Source organism: Apis cerana, linkage group LG6 (genome assembly GCF_029169275.1).
Source record: "Apis cerana isolate GH-2021 linkage group LG6, AcerK_1.0, whole genome shotgun sequence".
In the NCBI taxonomy this organism is placed as follows: domain Eukaryota; kingdom Metazoa; phylum Arthropoda; class Insecta; order Hymenoptera; family Apidae; genus Apis; species Apis cerana.
In genome coordinates this window covers 15,150,733-15,171,115 of record NC_083857.1, presented here as the reverse complement: position 1 = coordinate 15,171,115, position 20,383 = coordinate 15,150,733, and the positions used below count along the sequence as shown (strand labels likewise).

At 32.0% G+C, this 20,383-nt stretch overlaps 1 protein-coding gene and 3 long non-coding RNA genes across 15 annotated transcripts in view; 3 read left to right on the top strand and 1 right to left on the bottom strand.

Annotated features, from left to right (window-relative positions):
• The window catches only part of LOC107999686 (AT-rich interactive domain-containing protein 2), a 49,009-nt gene that overhangs the window by 5,275 nt on the left and 23,351 nt on the right, over nucleotides 1-20,383 (bottom strand). For 4 of the 12 annotated variants that reach the window (XM_017059671.3, XM_017059672.3, XM_062076671.1 and 1 more), the window contains 8 exons: nucleotides 17,658-17,755; nucleotides 12,401-12,552; nucleotides 4,681-5,153; nucleotides 3,549-4,063; nucleotides 2,875-3,263; nucleotides 2,572-2,791; nucleotides 1,955-2,345; nucleotides 504-815 (listed from right to left, as the gene is read on the bottom strand). In XM_017059671.3, the coding sequence (XP_016915160.1) occupies nucleotides 504-815; nucleotides 1,955-2,345; nucleotides 2,572-2,791; nucleotides 2,875-3,263; nucleotides 3,549-4,063; nucleotides 4,681-5,153; nucleotides 12,401-12,552; nucleotides 17,658-17,755 (2,550 nt within the window). The other 8 variants (XM_017059674.3, XM_062076668.1, XM_062076670.1 and 5 more) reach the window with 5 other exon arrangements.
• LOC107999687 (uncharacterized) lies at nucleotides 5,127-7,434 on the top strand. Its single transcript, XR_001766403.3, has 4 exons — nucleotides 5,127-5,264; nucleotides 5,354-6,067; nucleotides 6,164-6,444; nucleotides 6,769-7,434. It is a non-coding gene; the product is annotated as an uncharacterized LOC107999687 (long non-coding RNA).
• Nucleotides 10,099-12,637, top strand: LOC133666317 (uncharacterized). Its single transcript, XR_009830332.1, has 2 exons — nucleotides 10,099-11,993; nucleotides 12,360-12,637. It is a non-coding gene; the product is annotated as an uncharacterized LOC133666317 (long non-coding RNA).
• LOC107999689 (uncharacterized) lies at nucleotides 19,130-20,353 on the top strand. The gene is made up of 3 exons (XR_001766404.3): nucleotides 19,130-19,268; nucleotides 19,345-19,490; nucleotides 19,723-20,353. It is a non-coding gene; the product is annotated as an uncharacterized LOC107999689 (long non-coding RNA).

The window sequence follows — 20,383 nt, the reverse complement described above, 5'->3', positions numbered from 1 at the left end:
TAGGGTTGCACAATATTTTGAAATTCATTTTCCGAAATTCAAATTCAAAATGCTTAAAATCATATAAAAATCATGATTATCATCAGATTCGTATAAAATGGTCTTTAAAAAAGTGATTTTCTTAATGGAGATATCAAAAAACATGAAATAAAATAAATATATCTTATTAATATACTTTCAAATGTTTTAATAGAATATTAAACATTTCTATAATAAATTATATCAATCATTTTTATAGTAACTCAAAATTTATATAAATATAAATGTAAAATGTTTATTAAAAATTTTATTTAATTAGAAATATTATGTATTTTTAAATAAATTTATCAATTTATTTTACTCTCTCTTTTTATTTCTTTATTATTCCATTTAAGAAAATCATCTTTGCTAAAGAAAATCAGAAACGTCGTCTTATATGTCCTTAATTCAATTAAGATATTTTCAACATCTTATCTATGTAAAAAAGTACTACTGTTTTCATTGTTAATGTACAACAATGATACCTGGTTGCTGGTTATTAGCTGGTTGGCACTGATGCTGGATGCGATGCTAGCAGTAGTGTTTGTTACACAGGCAGTAGGGGTAGACACACAAGTCGCAGCAGTACTGGGCATGCAGTCGCTGCTAACCGTTACCTTAGTAGCCAGAAGGCTTTTTATTATGGAACTGGATGTAGTACCACTTCGATTATCTTCCTTTGCAACTACCTGGACAGTTTGACATTGTTGCTGTACTTGTTGTACTTGTTGTTGTGATTGTGTTTGGGAGCCACTTGACAGCAATGCTTGACTCAGGTGAGGATGTGATACTGACACCTAATTAACAATGATCATAATGTAATTATAACATCAAAATATCATATATCAACAAAAACATTCTTATAATACAGAAATTACAAAATCAATTACAAAAAATTACAAAAAAAAATTAAATATTTAATCAAATAATAATAATGTTGTTGAAATTTGTATAGAATAAAATATTATAAAATAGTTTCTATATTAGATATATCATATATATATATAATATATATTAATGATGCAATAAATATTTCCAGCATTGATAGTGAATTATTATTAATTATCACTTTGAATAATTATATGAATGAAACTACAAAAGTAATTTTGCTTTTTATGAAATTCATAAGGCATGATATTCAAACAAATTTTTATTATAGCACTTTATTATTAAGCATGATACGAATAGAAGTAGAACAAATGAAATTAATCAAAAACAAAATTTATTAACTTGTTATAAGACAGTAAAAATATTGTTTATTAACTATGAAATTATATCTACATGAAGAATATCAAAATATATATACTTAAAAAATAAGAAATCTATGTTGATCATGCAATAGTAAAATTTTTTATCCAAAATTGCAATTATAGATATTATTACTGATTATTAATTATTAATTATTTTATATAAAAATATAAAATATAAAATAAGTCTCGATGTATTGTAACAATTAAAATATTAATAAAATGATCTGATTTGAATACACATATATATAAAATATTCATTTTAAATAATACTTATAGTAGTCATTCATATTTAAAATAATATTTATATTTCATATTTATATTTTATCTTTTTTATCTCGTACACATATCAATTTACAGTTAAATTTTATTTATTTGAAATAAAAAAGAATTATATATTTATATATATTTCAGATATGTTAAATATGAGAATAAATTCTTTATTAAAAGAAGAAAATCTATAACTTTTTAATAAAAAATTATGTTTCAACAATCTGGATTTCAAAGTTCACATAATTACTTATCTGCATGCACATGTAATAATGGAATAGACGGGATTTGAGGCATGCAAAATGTAATATTGTTAAGAAAAGCCCATATTATGACAGCATAGTGAAACCATAACCAAAATAAGAACCAAGGTCATGAGTGGTAGAGAGAATGGTAGAAAGCTTAGGACTTGGACCCACCTGACTTTTAGAATCAACCTTGGTGACTGGATTTTGGGATTGAGTTGCAGTGTTCGAGATACTGGATGGTGGTTTTGGTGGAGCAGACAATTGGGCTTTAAGGATAGGCGATGCTGGGGCAGGGGTTCTTGGAGGCCCAGATGCAGGATTGTCTAGGGCCGTGCTATCAGGAGCAGGACTTATACTCTTGATTGTACGCTGTTGTACGGGAAGCACCTTTACTGGCGTTGCGTTGGCTGCTGGAATTGGAGCTGTGTTAGTCCCAACTGCAGTTTGGCTCGGATAAGTTACTTGGGGAGATGTGGCCCGTACTCGGATTCCTTCGTAATACTGAGTACCACTTGTTTCACCTTTCAATGGATTTGGTCCGACGCTTCCACCAAATACAGATCTATGGAAAAATATTTATATAATTATATTGTTTTTTAATAACAATTGAATATTAATATTTTGCGTGTTAAAAATCGATCATTTTGTACATAATATATACAAATTTAAAATTAAATATTCTTCTGAAAAAAAACAATCTTATTGTCTATTTTGCTGAAAAATCTCGAATAAAAACAAACTAAGTAGAGAATAATTTTATATACAAGGAATCAAATTTAAATATGTACCTAACGCATCTAGGAAAATGAAGTGGAGCAATAACACCTCTTCTACCAATCTTTGTGCAGCAACCAAGATATTTCTTGTACAATTCTTCTTGCTCTATACGGATTCCCTGTGCTGGTTCGAAAGTAGCTCTTAACCAACTCAAAGCAAATTGCTCGTTTTCTTGAATGATTTGTTGATGTGCATGTTGTTGCTGAAGCGAATTATTCGTCTCAACTGCTTCTAAAGATAGATATAAATAACATTAATCTATTTAGCCTTTTTTTTTTTTTTTCTAAAAATTGTTTTATTATTTTTATATGTACTGTGCGTAGTAGATTTTGTTGTAATTGCAGCTGGAGTCGTTGGTCGCGAAGGTGCTGGGCTTACAGGAGCTGGCGTTGCAGTAACTGTAGCTGGAGTTGTTGGCACAGAGGAGGACACCGTTACTGCTGGCGCAGTAGCTGTGACAGGAGTAGTATTCTGAGTAGCATTGGGTGGTGGTGCTACCGTGGACACTGTTTCGATAACTCTCATCAAAATACAAGCTTTCGGCCCATAACTCTGCGCTTCTACAGTAACAAGAGCAACTAATGTGTCGATAGCTCCGCGTACCCGCGCGACGCTAGTACATGGCCTTTCACCTAACGAAGTCAACGCGTACAAGCATTCCAAGGTATATACTAAAAGAGCTATGTCGTTCAGAGCTAAAAATCTGCAAATAAATATATGTATATGAATTTTGATTTATAAATTGTTACTACTGTCTACTATTACAATTTCATATAATTTCAGAATTAGAATTACAGAGAATGCGTTAAATACTTTTTTTTAATTAGAAAATATATTTCTCTGTTCTTTTAAAAGTGATATAAAAAGTTATATTCTAGCTATTGATAATTGAAGATTTATTATGAAAATTTTTCTTAAATTTCATATATACACAAAGATATGTTTTCAGAATAAAAATCATAAAAAGTATGATATTTGAATAATTCACCTGCATATTAGTTCATATACATTATCTTCTAATCCAAACGTAACGATTTCTTCATTGCTGTCTTGTTGGCTAATTTTATTAAGCACCTCCAAGCAGGAAATAACAATGAACCTGTCTTGGGATTCAATTCCCTTTGCCACACATGACAATACAACATCTGTTATCCTCTCACCAGCTTCTTTTAAGACTATTTCATTTGCTATGTTCCCTAATATATCAAAACCAAGTTGATGCAGATTACTCCACCTCGCTCTTACACAGAGTAATACGAATCTCAAGAAACACCGATTCCTTCCTAATACAGCAGCGTTTTCTGGAGTAAAACTTAAATTCCGTAAAATAGATGCTATTTGTAGCACACGTTGACCATAAGGATCCTGCGTTCCCAATGTTCGCCCAACACAAAACAAATCTTTATCTTCTTCTTCAAATTTTATCGAGTTTTGATTTTGATCTCTTAAAGTTTCATCTTGATGAGATCCAATCGGATCTAATCTCGAACAGTCTGGCATCACCTGCACACACATACACATACACACACGTTTTATTTCATGAAACGTAAAATCTCTACAATAAATTAATGAAAAAATATATTCCAAGATTCCACACATATTTAATTGAAAATTTACCATAAAATTAACGGAATAAGAAAGAAATCCATTGCTTTTTATTCATGATTCAAAACTCATAAATTTTTTTAAAAATGGATCACTGGAAAACTATTCCGGAAGAAGAAGGGAATTACGTTTCGGATTGATATATTTAAAAATTTGTAAATGATAAAAGCTTTTCGTTGACACCAAAAATAATGGATTTCTTTCCAATCTCTCTCTCTCTCTCTCTTTTTCTCTCTCTCTAATATACCACAACTTTAATTTCAAAAATTAAATAATTTCATTCAAAAAAAAAAAAAAGATTCTATCATTCTTTAAATAAATTACAGAAACTGATTTACTACATACCACTGTTAATCATGCGTCTTGTTCAAATTTAAGCAAAATAAACTCTTCGAATTTGAAATAAAAGTAAAACGGAAAAACAGAAATTGGACAATGGAACGATTTAAGAAGATTTGTTAGAAGGGGAAAATCAAGCGATAATCGGAGACACGCGTTATCCTATTTCATCGTACCCCGTCGACTTCCATCGACGTTGACGCCTCATCTCCGTTCTCCGTGGACGCGGCGCTTTTGTTCTGTTTCTCCCTCTCCAATATTTTCCGCCTGGAGAAGGTCTGGGGGCTGGCGGTGGTCGGTTTCTTCATGAACGTCCTTTCATTCGTAAGATCTATCACGTCCTGCGAGTCGAGGACGTCCGACCAGAAAGAGTTGATGGAATAATTCCTCACGCGGGAATAAACCTCGATGAAGAGCTGCCGCGTTCCAGGTGAATCGAAGACACCCGCGTGCGCCAAGAGTATGTTCACGAGACGGGGATATTTGTCGAGGCGTAGGATATGCTTGCCCTCGTTCGATAGCAGCGTGCAGACATTGATGGCGAAGTCTTGCTCGTTGGGAAGTGGCGAGAGAAGAGATAGCGCGAGTTTATCGTAGTTGGATGGCTTATAAAGATCGGACGAAAGGCCGTTGTATTCACGGAGAGATTCTGAAAAAAAAAACAATTCGTTGTTATTAATAGTTGTGAAAAATTTGCCTATTTTTCGAAAAAAAATTATACGATTAGTTGATACATCGTTGGAGAAGTGAAAGAGGGAACGTGAGTAAAAAGAAAAATAAAAAAAAATTAAATTTGCACAGAGTAGATAATAACCATCACATCTAAGAATAAAATTTGTTTTATTGCAGAGAGAGATTAAGATAACGATCGTGAAAGAAGCGAATTTAGCTCACGAAGAGTCTAATCGTCTCTTGTAAACAAGATCTCTTCTTATTACGTATCGTATAATTAACATTTGGATGTTTTTTTTAGAGTGCAATAATGTTTTAATACGGAAAGACGAGTTTTAATTTTATATTAATTTTTACAATGAAATTTTGATCTTTTAAATGATCATTTATAAGGAATGTTATATTTTATCAATAGTTTGATTAATTATAAGTTTATATAATAATTATATATCGCAAACAATTACTTAATAAATGTAGGAGAATAAAAGAAGGTTATAATCACACGTATATCTGATATCGGTTAACAGGCGTCGCTTCATGCAACTGGTGTGTGATCGACAAATCACGAGTGTAATAGCTTGTACATGATCAAAATCAGATCTCTACAAAACAATAAAATTAATCGATGGAGCGAAAATATATAATATATATATATGATAATAATATATAATAACAAATGATAGAATTTAATTCCAAACGAATTATAATACAATTAATTTTGTTACGATAAATTGGATTACATCAATTCGAAAACGATGCTCTATAACAAAGTGTAATTTGACTAAATATTCCCTCGCTCTTAATTATTTGCAACGTTACCCACTACGGAATACAATACAACAACTAAAATTAACTTTATTTTTATTAACTTGATAATGTGGGCATTCTCTGGTAATCTATAAAAAAAAAAGTTTTGATTTAATGTCAATTCTATATTGTATATATTTCTATGAAAAATATTATAATTCATTTTCTTTTTATAAATAGATGGAAATACAACGCATGCGCAATTTTCAATAGCGCGAAAGATAATTCGTATCGATTACAATTGCACGCGTTTCACATACAACGATCTTTGATCTGGCAGCAAATTGTTTCTTTCTAACAGTTTAGCGAGACTCGTGCAAAGTCTACGAAGTAACTGGAATATGCAATATTATCACAAAATCGCGGTAATATCTTTTTCAGCCGCAAAACCGCGATCAATATCGCGCGTCCCAGGAGAAATGCTACTTTTTGCCGGAAACTACGGAATCTACCGACGGAAGGTGAGAAAGGAGAGGGGGAAGATAAGGCAAAACGAAAAATGCGCGCGCGGAAAGGACGAGAAAAAGAGCTTCTAATAAGATTGTACTTCGAGTCGAGATTCTTTTGTATTCTCTGGTCGAATCTAGCGAATCTTTAATAATATATTTTATAATTAATAATAATATGTGATACATTACATTATATATATTTTAAACATTTTTTTTCACTATTTATATTTATCCTTTCTTTGTTCAAACAATTATCTGTATTGTACAATTAATATCACAAAATGAGAAATAGCAATAATAATATTTTAATATTGACTTTTTTCTTTTTCTTTTCAGCGAGTTAAAAGAAAAAAGATCAGGTAATGGATCGTTGGTCAGTTTGAGAAAATGAGTAAAATCGTGGTGAGATAATAATTCTTGGCAATAATTGAGGACACTTTCGAGAACGACACGAAAAGGCCATTCTTGGCAGGAGTAATGAGTTGACTTCGATTAGCCAAGTAAAGATTCGCTTCCAGGCCTATGAGTTACCGCAGAACTTTCCTTGCACTACATCTTGACCTAATTTTATCATTCTATCGTTCGAGATATTCAAAATATTTGTTTTATCGATAATTACAATTTCGAATTATATATATTCTATGTTTTTCGTCTCTATTTTCCATCTTTTTTTTTAATTTTATCATTCATTCGAATATAATAAAAATATAATAAAACTAAGCAAAGATCATCATCGTGATCATCATAATCAAGAATACAGATTTATTACGAAATAAAATGGAAATGACATTTAATTTATACGTTTGCTCACCTGCGGAATCATATTTATGTAATAATTGTAATTACTCTTTAAACCGTTTATTCATTTCATTATTTTTTATTAAAGTATAAAAAAAAAAAGATTAAATTATAATTCTCTGATATAAATTCAATGTTTAAAAACTGAAGATAATATGTAGATAATATGTAGATCGTAGATAATACATAGACTTTTTTTAATTATTTCTCATAATTTATTTCAATAATATCCATCTATTTAATAATCTAAATCATTAAAATTTTCATATCATTTGACTTATCATCTTAGAAATATATATATGTATAAAGTTTATTTCTTAATAATCTACACAAAATATTTGATACATTGCCAAATGTCGGCGGAAATTCTAAAAGGAGGCGCTCATAAACTGTTTTAACGCAACTCTCCACATTGATCAAAATAGCATTGGCGTAGAAAGTTAATTTTCATCTTATAGTTTTATCAATTTAAAATTCAACGGTTATTGAATGCAAATAATCTTTCTCGTTATTGCGTTAATGAATATGACACCATCAAACAAATGTTGCAATACATAAGTAATAATATGTATTCCCAATAGGATTGAAGTTCTAGTTCTTCGTCAGCGATAATAATGACAAGAGAACAGTGTAATACTCGTTATCTTTTCTCATGTCATGTCAATGCACTTACATATAAATGAATGATCTTACATGGGAACAATTAAAAGTGATAGAAGAATAATTTAAGTTTGTTGCACTTCTCTTGTTTAAACACTGAAAAAAAATTGCAAATTGAAATATGATTATATGACAAAATAAATATATATCTAACAAAATATTTTTTTAAACAATGAAATCTTAAATCATGTCCTTTAATTATTTTTTTATAAACATATTTTTTTTTAAATCGAATATTGTCTTTGTAAAATTAAAAACTATATTTAATATGTTTGTCAAATATTGAATTTTAAATCTACAATTTATTAAACGACCTTAATGATCAACAAAGAAACGATAATCTTTCATTTAATTTGAAAATATATATCTAACGATATCAATTCATTCTCACAAAATTCTCAGTACTCCATTCTCTCTCTCGGTCACTGTAACAAGCTAATTAATCGATAATTTGATCGACGGAGAGAGTTTCGATCGATTCAACAGCCAGCGGTTGGTAACGCATGCTAAAAGAGGGAGAATTCGACGAGGTTAAGGGCATTTCAACACCGAGTGATGCGCAAGGTGCACAGGAGGCGCTGCGCACGCGACGTCAATAATTGGCCTTAAATGATGACAAATGCCGTAACAAGTTACGCTATGGCATATGCAGTGGAACAAGGCATTTGGTATATCGATGGCACGCGGTTTAAACGTCACCAATCGCGAAAGTAGCCAGTTCACCTGGATGACGCTAGAATTCAGGCAACGTAGCAACCAAGAACGAGTCGAAGCAAGATAGAGAAAGATAGAGAAGAAGTGGGGATAAACGTATAGAACTAAAAAGAGTTGGAGGGGGCTGAAATCGGGAGCTACAGAACATCGCGCAAGCGTGGTGAACGTTGTGTTACGCTGGCGCTGGGAGGATCGAGGTCTCACGGAACTCCTATCCCCGCAAACGTTTATTGATTGTGACTCTCGCATCGTGTCTCCTTTTCTGTCTTTATCACATTCTCGTTTCTCACTCCCACTATTCCTCTCCTTTGTTTTTGTATCTTCTTCGATCAAATGTTTGTTTTACTTTTTCTTAAATTTTCGTTACTTTGTAAATATATTACACTTATTCGAGTGTAAACATATTGAAATAATCGAATAAATTAAATGTGTATATATTTTTAAATTTGATTACAATAAGCTGTCAATTGCAGGAATTAAAGTTAAACGTAGATTTTAAAAAAAAATTAAACAATTACTAAATTATAATGCAAGATATGCATAAAATTTAATTGTGAAATATAAAATTTGCATTTCACTTTGTTCTTTATAATTTTATAGTTTTGTGATTTAAATTTTGCTAACATTTCTAAATTATATTTATTCTTTTTCATATATAAGTTTTTATACGTGTTCAATGAATCAATAAAATGTTATCGTGAAAAATCATTTATAAATGATTTAAAGAAAAATTTCATTCCCACGATCTATTTATTTTTCATATGTACTATACATGTAAAAGAATAATGCAAATTTATTTTTTTGCAAACGTGCGTGAATGGGAAACGATGGTGAATTTAAGCAAAGTCGAAGTTCAATTCAATGATTACGCGTTATGAATACTTAACGGAACAATTTAGCGCGCGCGCCACGCAACTTCGACGTCTCGATATAATGTTACGCATGAACGCGCGCATCCAGTGCGCGCGAACAAGATAGGACTTCGCACAGATATACACGTTCCTTAAACACGCGGCATCGATTTTGTGGGTGCACGCCCATTATTTCATCGTGAAATCACACCATGTTGCGTAGTTGATTTTAAAAAATGATAAGAGATGTTAAGTTATCCCTTTTAAAGATAAATATATAATATAAAAATTTAAAATAAAATTTTTTTAATTCTTAAATCAATTCTTTTAATTCAATTTAAATTTTTAAAGAAGATATTTATATTTTACACATAAATTTTTAGAAATTAAAAATTTGGATTTTTTAATATTTGCAATTTTGATACATAACTAATTAATTATGTGATATTACGTAATGTGTGTATGAAATGAATGAGGCATTCATTTTTCTCGTAATGCTAATCTTCAGATAAATACCAATAAACGTACCAATAAACATTTTTAAAATAGATTTTTAAATTTTGTATAAATTATTTTTAATTAGACCCATAAGAAAAGTTAACATCTTGCCATCGACATACATCAAAAGAATTAATATATGAGTAAACATCATGTATATGTTCATTTAGCGATCAATTCTGAATTTCAGTAATTCTGAATTTTGGTAAATTTAGTCGACATTTAGTTGAAGTGACCGAAAGTGCTAAGTTACCGAACGTTTCAGTACCCAAGCGTTTCCAGTTTGCCGTGTCGAAAAGTAGTAAGAAGAGAACGAAAGAAAATGAAAGAGTAACGAAGATGCGAGAAAATGGCAAAGTGGGGTGAGTAAGCACAGTACGGAGCTGATAGTTGATCGTACGCATGCGCAGAAAATATAGACCCGCGTTCCGACAGTCAGAGCGCGGTCACGGAGGTGTATGCGCGATTCTATGTGTGTCATGATTATTGCCCATTAAATTATCTTGCACACGTTGTGCGCGTTCTACTCTCACTCCCTGACACGAAGCTGCATCAGTGCACGTATATCGTATCATTGTGTACAAATATACGTAATGCACGTATATCTATATATGTATGTATCATGTACACGTACGCATTTGTTCCCAGCCAGACTGGCTCTCTATCTCTATATCCCTCTCTTGCCCGACACAGCTTCGAAGCACGTCAATAACCCGTTGCCGCCTCGCATGCTGCATACGTTGCAGTGCGTTTATAGCGCGAGCGCACATATGTTCGCAACACACTTAACCGACGCTTTTTTACGAAACGAGTTTCGGAGCTTTCACCTGTTTCTATAGCTCGGTTCGATTCTCGAGTCCTTTGTGCGTATGTAGACGCACTTGAACCGGCTCAAAATTCTAGCCTTCGACACTGTTACTTATTTTTTATTATTTATCATTATGTTATCATTTTTTTAATATATATTTTACGCAATTTTTTCTCAATTTCATTTCCTCCTTCCTCACGGAACAACATATTATCTCAACCGAGATTAATGGCGAAATGTAAATCATCGTTAACGAATTGCCAGGAAACGCGAAACGATGATAATGTGCGCGCTTGGAACTAATTGTAGGATGCAATTACACATGAAAGCATTTTTCACACGAAGGGAAATTTATAATTAAATAATCGAATATTTTCTGAAGATTAGAAAGTATTTTCTAAACTTTTATGTAATAAAATCACATTATGAATAGTTCAATGATTAATAAAAAAAAAAAAAATTAAATCGAAATAGATACAAGTAAAATACTTTGGAAAAGACATATATTACTTCCGATTCTTACTAGCTTGATAATTTTTTGTTATTTCAATATATTTTAATAATATTGTAAATATAAAAATAAATATTCTATAGAATAGGACGAGAGAATTAAATACATTTAAACAAACATATTTAATTTTATTCCTTTCTAGAATATAACTAATGTATCTTAAATATAACGAATGAACATAGAACACCGTTACCGTATTATTACCCGATACGGTGGTCGTTTTTGTAAATCTGAATAGACCAGAACGTCAGACGAAAAAAATTCTGACAAACGGAAATTGCTAACGCAGCGAATTATTGAACCATGACACTCGACACGTACGTACACTTGCGTACAATGTACGTACGTTTGATATGTTACTGTGAATACGAGTACGTGTTGGTGGTAGCGGGAAAGAGCGAGAAAAATACAGGAACAATGCATAGTGGAAAACGCATTTGAAAGTCGTTCGAGCGTGTGGACGTGCATGTGAAATGCACGGCAGGACGAGTACAGTGGCATAAGTTCGTAAAAACGGTTTATCGAGAACCATCGTAAATTCAGCGGTCGGTTCGGCAAACGCTGCGGGCGTCGCGTGACAAAAATATGATTGGAAAGCACGGTGACGATTCAAAAATTCGATACATTGTGGATAAGAATGGCGGATAAATGAAGTTGAATATTATATAAGTTAAACAGCACAATATTTTGGTGTCTTTCAATGAAGCATCAATCAATATAGGTTACTATTTACTATATTTAATATAAACAATATCGTATAGGTTATGTTTTCTAATTTCTCGCCATGTTTCCGTATACGTATTCTTTAATGTAAATATTTAAGAAATAGATTTAAGCAATTTTTTATATAAATGTATCCTTTTTACAGTATCTTTTTACTATATTTAATATAAACAACTAACCATATACCGTATAGGTTATGTTTTCTAATTTCTCGCCATGTTTCCGTTTACGTATTCTTTAAAGTAAATATTCAAGAAATATATTTAAGCAATTCTTTATATGTATCTTTTTACAGTTCGAAATTTATTATTAAGCACAATTTTTTTTTATTATTTCGTGTAAGTAATATATTTTTATTTATTAGGTTACGGAATTACTTTCAGAAAAATAAAATTCGATAATTACCTGCGACATTGTGTTGATGATGATTATAAGTAAGAGGAACAGAGTGTAATGCCCTAGCAGACCATTTTCTGTGTCTGGAATCCTCGTCATCGTCGTCAGCTTGTTGGCCATCTTCTCCCAGGAAATGTACTTTTTCATATCTGTCCAGATACCTAAAACAATATATAATTACGTTGTGTTAAATCATAATCAAAATATTTAGAGCAAAGTATCTATAAATATATCCAATATATAAAATTCGTGTTCTTTTTTTTTTTTTTTTAAGAATTAAAAGAAACGTTCTTTCTTTGTAAAATTACGAGGAATAAAGAGCAGAATCAATGTTGATTGGAAGGGAAATTGTCAGTATATTTGAAGACAATTGGTGTGTCTATTAACTAAACTTTAAAGATATGAGAGAGAAAGGATTGAACTTAACGGAATTCAAATGTACGTATGATGCGTTTTCTCTTTTAACGAACGCTAATGGTCCAAGAAAATACGATTTGAACATGCTCCCTTCTATTCTCTTTCTTCCCTATTGATACATTTGTTTGTTCAATCTCGAAGTTCAGGAAAAACCCAATAATCAAAATCCATCTACAAGAGAGTTAAATACTTCTTTTATAAATATTACATATTAACAATTATCATGTACGTTAAACTATTTCACCATTTCGTTCACTTAGAAACTAGAGAAAATTTCCTGCTACCTATAGAATAATCAATAACGCTTCCACTCGGAGGTTCGATTAAAAAAATTCAAATAATTTAAACTTTAGCAACGACATCTACAATTCCGATAATCACTTCGATAGTTAAATCTAAAACTGTGAAATGAATTTGGGATAAAATGAATAAATATCGAAGCAGAGTTTGATAAATTTTTTCTTCTCGATTTCATCTCTCCATAGAACAAACGCACATATAGACAATTCAAGCTCCACCTCGAAAGAGAAACCAACGCGAGCGACGTCGGCCCCTCGATGACCGTGCGCGGCTCGCGAACGGCGCTCGACACCGACCGAGACGCAAGATACGTTGAACTAACTCTTATATCGACGCACGAGTTTCGGTTGGCTACGCGGGATCAAGCTTACTGACCGCGATCGAGACCGAGGGGAAGGCAAAAACAATCGCGACACCCGTGCAGTTCGAAGCACCGAGAATGATGATGGCGATGATAATACCAATAATAATAATAATAACAACGATAAGAGGGACAGAGAGGGAGAGGGGGTCAAGGGGAGGGGGAGAAGTAGACGAGACGAGACACAGTCGTGGGTGGGCGAAAGAAAGTGGTGGGGGTAGGTGTAGTGGATTCATTCATGCACCAACGTAGAGTACAGAAGGTGCAGGCGTGAAGCACCCAGCCAGAGCCTGATTGGCCGTTGCACGGTGCAGACTGAGCACAGACACTTTGACTACTGGCTCTGCCTCTGGCCGTGCAACACCACTCCGTGTGTCGTATAGATAGAGGCCAGTAGTAGGAAACATCTACCATAGCGTGCCGCTACTTGGTTGGTGGCACTGATGTACAACACTGGTCGGTGACTGTAGGGTCCGGCAGAAGTCACGTGTCCCCCACAGAGGCTCTGTACGTCGATCGACTATGAATGGAAACCGCGTCGAGGGCACGTGTTCAAATTTCGAGAATTCTTTCGGACCGACGTATGGGCGTGTTTTACACCGAAGAGGGGGAAATGTATGGCGAGGTATAGGAAAAGAAAAATTGGGAAATTTAAGCATTCGTGATTATTTTTGATTCTAATTGCGGAGAACCAAAGTTTGGAATTTCCTTCTCTGTTTTAACGCAAGAGAAGGGTGAGGAGTGAAAGAGGAGAGAAAGACACTCGCTGTCCGAAATATAAATTATCTTGTGCAGTTAGTTTTATATATATCTTGAGAAATAAAAACGAAGTTATGTAGGACATTTTAATTACGAAGGACAGTAAATGAAGACTGAAAATAAATTTTATTTAACGAGTAGAAATAATTGTGGAAATCGGTTAATTAACATTGACAGGCGGAAAGAATGGAAGTGTAACCTTGTCTCTACGGTTACGGTAATTAAATTCGATGGAAGGTATAATGTAAAGGAATTTCTTAATCGGAACTTAAAGTGAGTTTAAACAATTTAATATAAACAAAGTAAGAATAAAATTATGGGGATTATAATATGTATTTTTATTTTAATTTTCATACGTAATTGTTCGCGATAAATAATTAATTGTAATAATACCTTATTGATTATAAGAAATAATTATTTATTGATATATATGATATATTCTTTTTTATTCAAAAACAACAATTCGTGGAATTCAGTTTATGCAGTAAGAACTATTATAATGAAATAAAAGTATCCACAATCGAATGAGAGATAAATAATTTTACTTTTGCACGTTTTGTTTATCCTTGAAAGTATATATGTACGTATTATAAATTATTCTGTATAAACAGAATATGTATGTTCATCTGACAACATTCCGACTTTAAATCTACTTTGACGTATATGTTCATAGTTCACGTGACAGCTAACGTGTTACCAAACTCGTCAAAATGACAGGTCATCGAGTTTCCGTTTGCTCTTGGAAAAATGAATATTTGATCGAAAATAATCGATTCGCTAAAATAAAACTTTTTTTTTTTAATGAAATAATTGTACGTATTTATTTTTTTATCATACGTATTATAAAACGATTTATTGTGAAAAGTTCGAAGTCATTCTATGATAAGAATCACACAGAAACTCGTGTGATATATCAATACATCTTTATATTCCATTTTTTTCGCAACTTGTTTCAACATAGAAACGAATATATATTGCTTGGCACCAGTGTATTTTATCATTTAGGAACAACTAATCTGATTATACGACATATTTTGAAAAAAATGTCACGTAATTTGTGATAATGAAAAGATACACAGCTCAAGTACAAACGTATATGTACAGGTTAAAGATTTAGATATTTAGATATTGTACACATCTCTTCAAACTTCTTACAACTAACTTCAATTGATTCTCGATTTTTCTACTGTAAAACGTTTAAAATACAAATTATGTTACTGCAATATGTGATACATTGTGTTATATTACATATACTTAAAGGAAAATTTCAAGAGTTCTTCTGATGAGAATCTTGCCAATGAGTCGTCATAGTACTGTTATAATAAACGTATGTATTAAAATAAGTATTCGAACAGCAGAATGGTACACCGTTACACTATGTAATAGAATTCCATTTATGTAAGAATCATTATGACTGGTGGCGGCATCACACGGGGAAAAAGATATACGAATAATGAAAACGAACGGTAGCGAAATAATGGAGACAAAAATCAACACGTTTTCTTTCTGAATCAATTTTCTTTCTTTCAATTATTATTTACATCATTTTCTTCTCTTTTCATAATCTCACTTTATCGTTCGAGAAATCGTTAACTGATTAGAAGAATTTATGAAATCCTCGATTCAAATGCTACTGCGTTATATTTGATTTTTTAATCGTATGGGTTAGGTTAGGTTAGATTATTACGAATGAAAATATAAAATTAAAAAAAAATTATGAAAATTCTAATGCTATTAGCAAATTGCTAGTAGTTACGTAATTTAAATCGTATTGAAAGATTATATCTCGCTCTTTATTTCCTTTAAGTAATAGAACCATTTAAATATCATGAATATACATTATTACTCGTATCTAAATAATTTGTACGAATCAATTCATTTCAATTTTAAGGATTTATGTTTCACATAAAGAAGTTGAATAAAAACTGTAACGTTATTAAATTGTGAAAACAAACAAATAAATTTCGAATAATATCGCAACGATGATTATCCGAGAACTTTCACTTCGAGTATTCACTCAGAGAAAAATATTCTCGAGAGCAATTTTTGACCAATTTTTCCCTTGGTAATTGTGTTCGCACCCTTTGAACAAGTTCTCAACAGACATTGAAGTTAGAATGAAAGTTGGACAGTCAACGAAAGGACGCGAATAGTATTCTATTTTCGTCATTTGCTAAAAATACTGTTGGGAACAATTCTCGAATGTATTCACGATACCGAAATGATACATCGTCCATCGAAAGGGTCGACGAAAGTGTTGGTTGAAGAAACGACGGAATCGACCGGCGTCCTTGTTTGCAACCGGCGCACGGTAACAAGGTTGCACAGAGAGAGCTTAACAGAGAGAGGGAGAGAGGACAGCGACTCAGGAACCACGTGGTTCTCTCGTCAGCGAGGCCACAGTATGAATGAACGAACGAACGAACGTACGTACTATACGATACGGAAAATGTTGGCGGTGGTGGGGCGTAGGTAGCAGAGAGTGCCGATACGCGGCCGTGTCGTGAAACGTCGCTGACTCTTCTACTCTTGCAGACGCTCGTGGACTGCCAGACATAATGGAACATCGTGTGCATGTATGAGTACGTGCGACTATGATAACCAAGTCATGGTTGCTTGACCGAGTCGCATTTTGTCAACAAAAATGTTTTCCTTCGAGTTTTGTTCAATTTTTTTTTTAACCTGTCATTTAGAAATTTCGAATCGTAATCTTTTTTCAACGGATCAAGTAGGACGAAAATCTCAAAACAAGTTTAATAATCATAATGTTAAGCAAGTAGATACAATTCATAAAATCTATAAAGATAAAAATGAATTGTTGTTAGTTCTCATACATCTAGACACATGAATTAAGGTCATACTCATTTACTTACAACCATACGGAGAGGTTATATTTATTTACAAATATTCGCGCTTGTCAGAGTCTCGTTTATTTACTTATTGGATCGTGGATTTGCATGAAAATGTGAATTTTTGAGTTTATAGGCGTAATACGATTTATCAATATCCTTGATTGTTTCTTTGCAATTGACTTGACATCGAAAAAAAGAAATAGTGATAATAATAGTAATGACGAAGAAAATATTCCAAGTCGAAGTCAAAAAATTAATAAATAAGAAAATTAAACTATAAATTATTAAAGCTGAATAGTTAAATAATTAAATATTCTAATGTATATCTTTAATATAGAATTGAAAAAGGAACAATTTTCCAAAAATTTATTCATAAAAAATTATTATTTCAATTTGATGTTATTTTAAATTCACAGATCTAAAACTTCAATCTAGCTCTGAACAGATCAACGCTCAGATCCAAGATATATATATATATACGGCATATCTCTCGATTCAGTATTCAAATGATGTATATGAGTTTGGAAAGCTTCTAAAATAAGGTGATCGATGATGGCAACGCATCTCAGCCACTTACCTAAGGTAAATTTGTTTAAGGCCAACCCCGCTGTTCACGCAGCCGTTGGGTAGATGGAATTGTTCGCATAACGATGCCCACTCGTTTCTAGTATTCACCTGAAACAAAATAAAAACATTTCAATATTTCTTCTGTCACTTGTACGTAAGAGAGAACAGAAAGAAAATGATGGATATTTTTCGTTTTATTTCTGAATGATACGAACAAGATTTTTCACAAAAATTATAAGTATGTTTACTTTATGTACAATTTCAAATACGAATTTCTTTGATTAAATTCTTTTAATTATTTAATTTAGTCACATTACTTAGAGTTTACGTCAGAATATATTTATTTAAAATTTAACTATATACTGTTAATTATTATATATTTATTCTTATAATTAATTTAATTTCATAAGAAATTTTAATATTCATTTTCATAAAGAATCATGCCATGTCAAACTCGTATCATTTTACCACGTAGTGGAACAATGTAACGCGATGCGCTGCCTATACACAGAATCGGCGAAGAAAAGTATTGGTCGACTAGTTTATGACGCCCGACTAATGAATTTTACGGTTCTGTTCACGAAACTCGACGAAAGTTCTTTCCCGCAGTGAGCGTGAGTGTGTTATACTGTATATACATAAAAGTGAAGGATGAAGCACGATTTACCAGTGCCACGAGATAAATACACAAGGACGAAGGGATAGGTAGGATAAGGAAAGATGAACTGAAAGTGGGAGGTGAATAGTCTGCGCGCGATTCTAAGGGAATTCCTGGTAGCGAGTCGCAAGATAAAATGCACCCGAGCGGTACATAAATTTCTTGGTGTGTGTGGAAAAAATAACCGTTGAGACTCGTGTTACGCGACACTAGCGCGACAGTGTGTGTCGCGGGAATGGTAAAATGGTAGAAAGGATGAGTGATATGGAAAAAGAAGAAAAAAATGAAATGGAAAAAACTGTAAGAGAATTAGAAAGACAAGAAGAAAAAAAAGGTTGCAGAAATGATGATAATGAATAGTAAAAATAAACAAAAAAAATATCAACGTATGCGATATTTCGTAAATACTTCAAATTTTGAGGTTAAATTGCAAGCATCATGGCGTCACATATACTTAACCAATAGCAAGCACTGTGACAACAGTTATGTTACTTCGAACACATCGCTTCGTATTAATTTCTAGAAAGGTGAAAATAAAATTCAATCAACGAATAGGCAGGAGAGTTATCACATGTGAATCGATAAACACAGAATATTATAAAGAAATATTTATCAGGATACTTTTTCGCTGATGTATACCGCGTTTAGCACGAACGGAACGAACACAGCGGGAGAACAGAGTCGTGAAATCGACGTACATACTGGGTCAGTGCTCTCTGGATCCGCGCCCGTTTCTTCGCTATTCTCGTCGTCGCGACGTTCAACCTTATGAATCGAGAATGTGGCGCCTCACTGTGGACGACCTCGCGACATCATCAGCCTCTCATCAAAACCGTTCAGACGCAGCACGCGTCTCGTAATAAATATCCAATCAATCAATGACACAACTTTCAAATGTTTTTTATCGAAAAGATAGTTTGGAAAGAATTAATTTAGCATTTAACATTGTTTCACGGCTGACAGGTAATTTTCATATTGGCGTAAATTTCACGAACTTTAATAGTCAAATCTTCTGAACAAACATCTTTTTTTGTTACAGAGATGAATAAAATTATTATTTCCGTGATGAAAATCCTAATATATTAATTTAGTTATACGATAAAAATTATATGATACATAATTAATGAGTTTCGAACTTGAAATTTATCGCATATGAGAGGTTGAGTTTCCATTGATCGATTCAGGGTTTGTATCATTTATTATTTTAGATATTAAAGAGATAAGAGTATAATAATATTTACGAAATCGAATACAAAAAAATGTAAAAAAAATATTTAAAATTTCGATTCAATTATTTCTTAAAAAAATATAATTCTTAATGAATAAAATATAAATTACAAATGGTAAATATAAATATATAAAAATATAAATTTTAAGGTTATGTACATATGTAATTGAAAACCATGTATTTCAACAGACTAATTTAACCTCTAACCAAATTAAAGTATCAAGATTAACTTGGATCCGGAGCTTCGAAATCTGGACCACGATTGTGAAAATTGGCGCGACATTTAACATGTGAAAAGCCGAAATTAATAGTATGGCATTATGTAAGCGGGCTTTAAATTATTACTAACTGTGATGCGAAACAACCCGACATTTCCGTCGATTCTATGCGAAAATGTGTAAACTCACAATCGATTTATATAACTTATTAACATTTCAACATTCAAACAATCATTTTTTTTGATTAAAAAATCACAATATTTCGATTTTATAAAAAATTAATGTATATTTTATACGCATAGTGACGATATATTAAGTCCTGTTTTCAATGCTATGATTACAAATAAGAATTGTATACCAAAATAATATAAATTGACAGAAATAGAACCATTTCATTTCATCTAAAAAAAAATTTTAATTGCCAATTTATATTAAGTTATACCAAATTAAGTATACCAAGTTTTTTATGTTTTGACTTTTAGAATAGACTCTTCCAAGAGTCCATAAATATATATTAAGATTCTTTATATTTTATTCTCTATATTATATGTATACTTCATTCTTAATATAATTGAACTAATAAAAATCATATTCGACCAAATTGCAATTACGCATTTCAAGTTTATAATAAC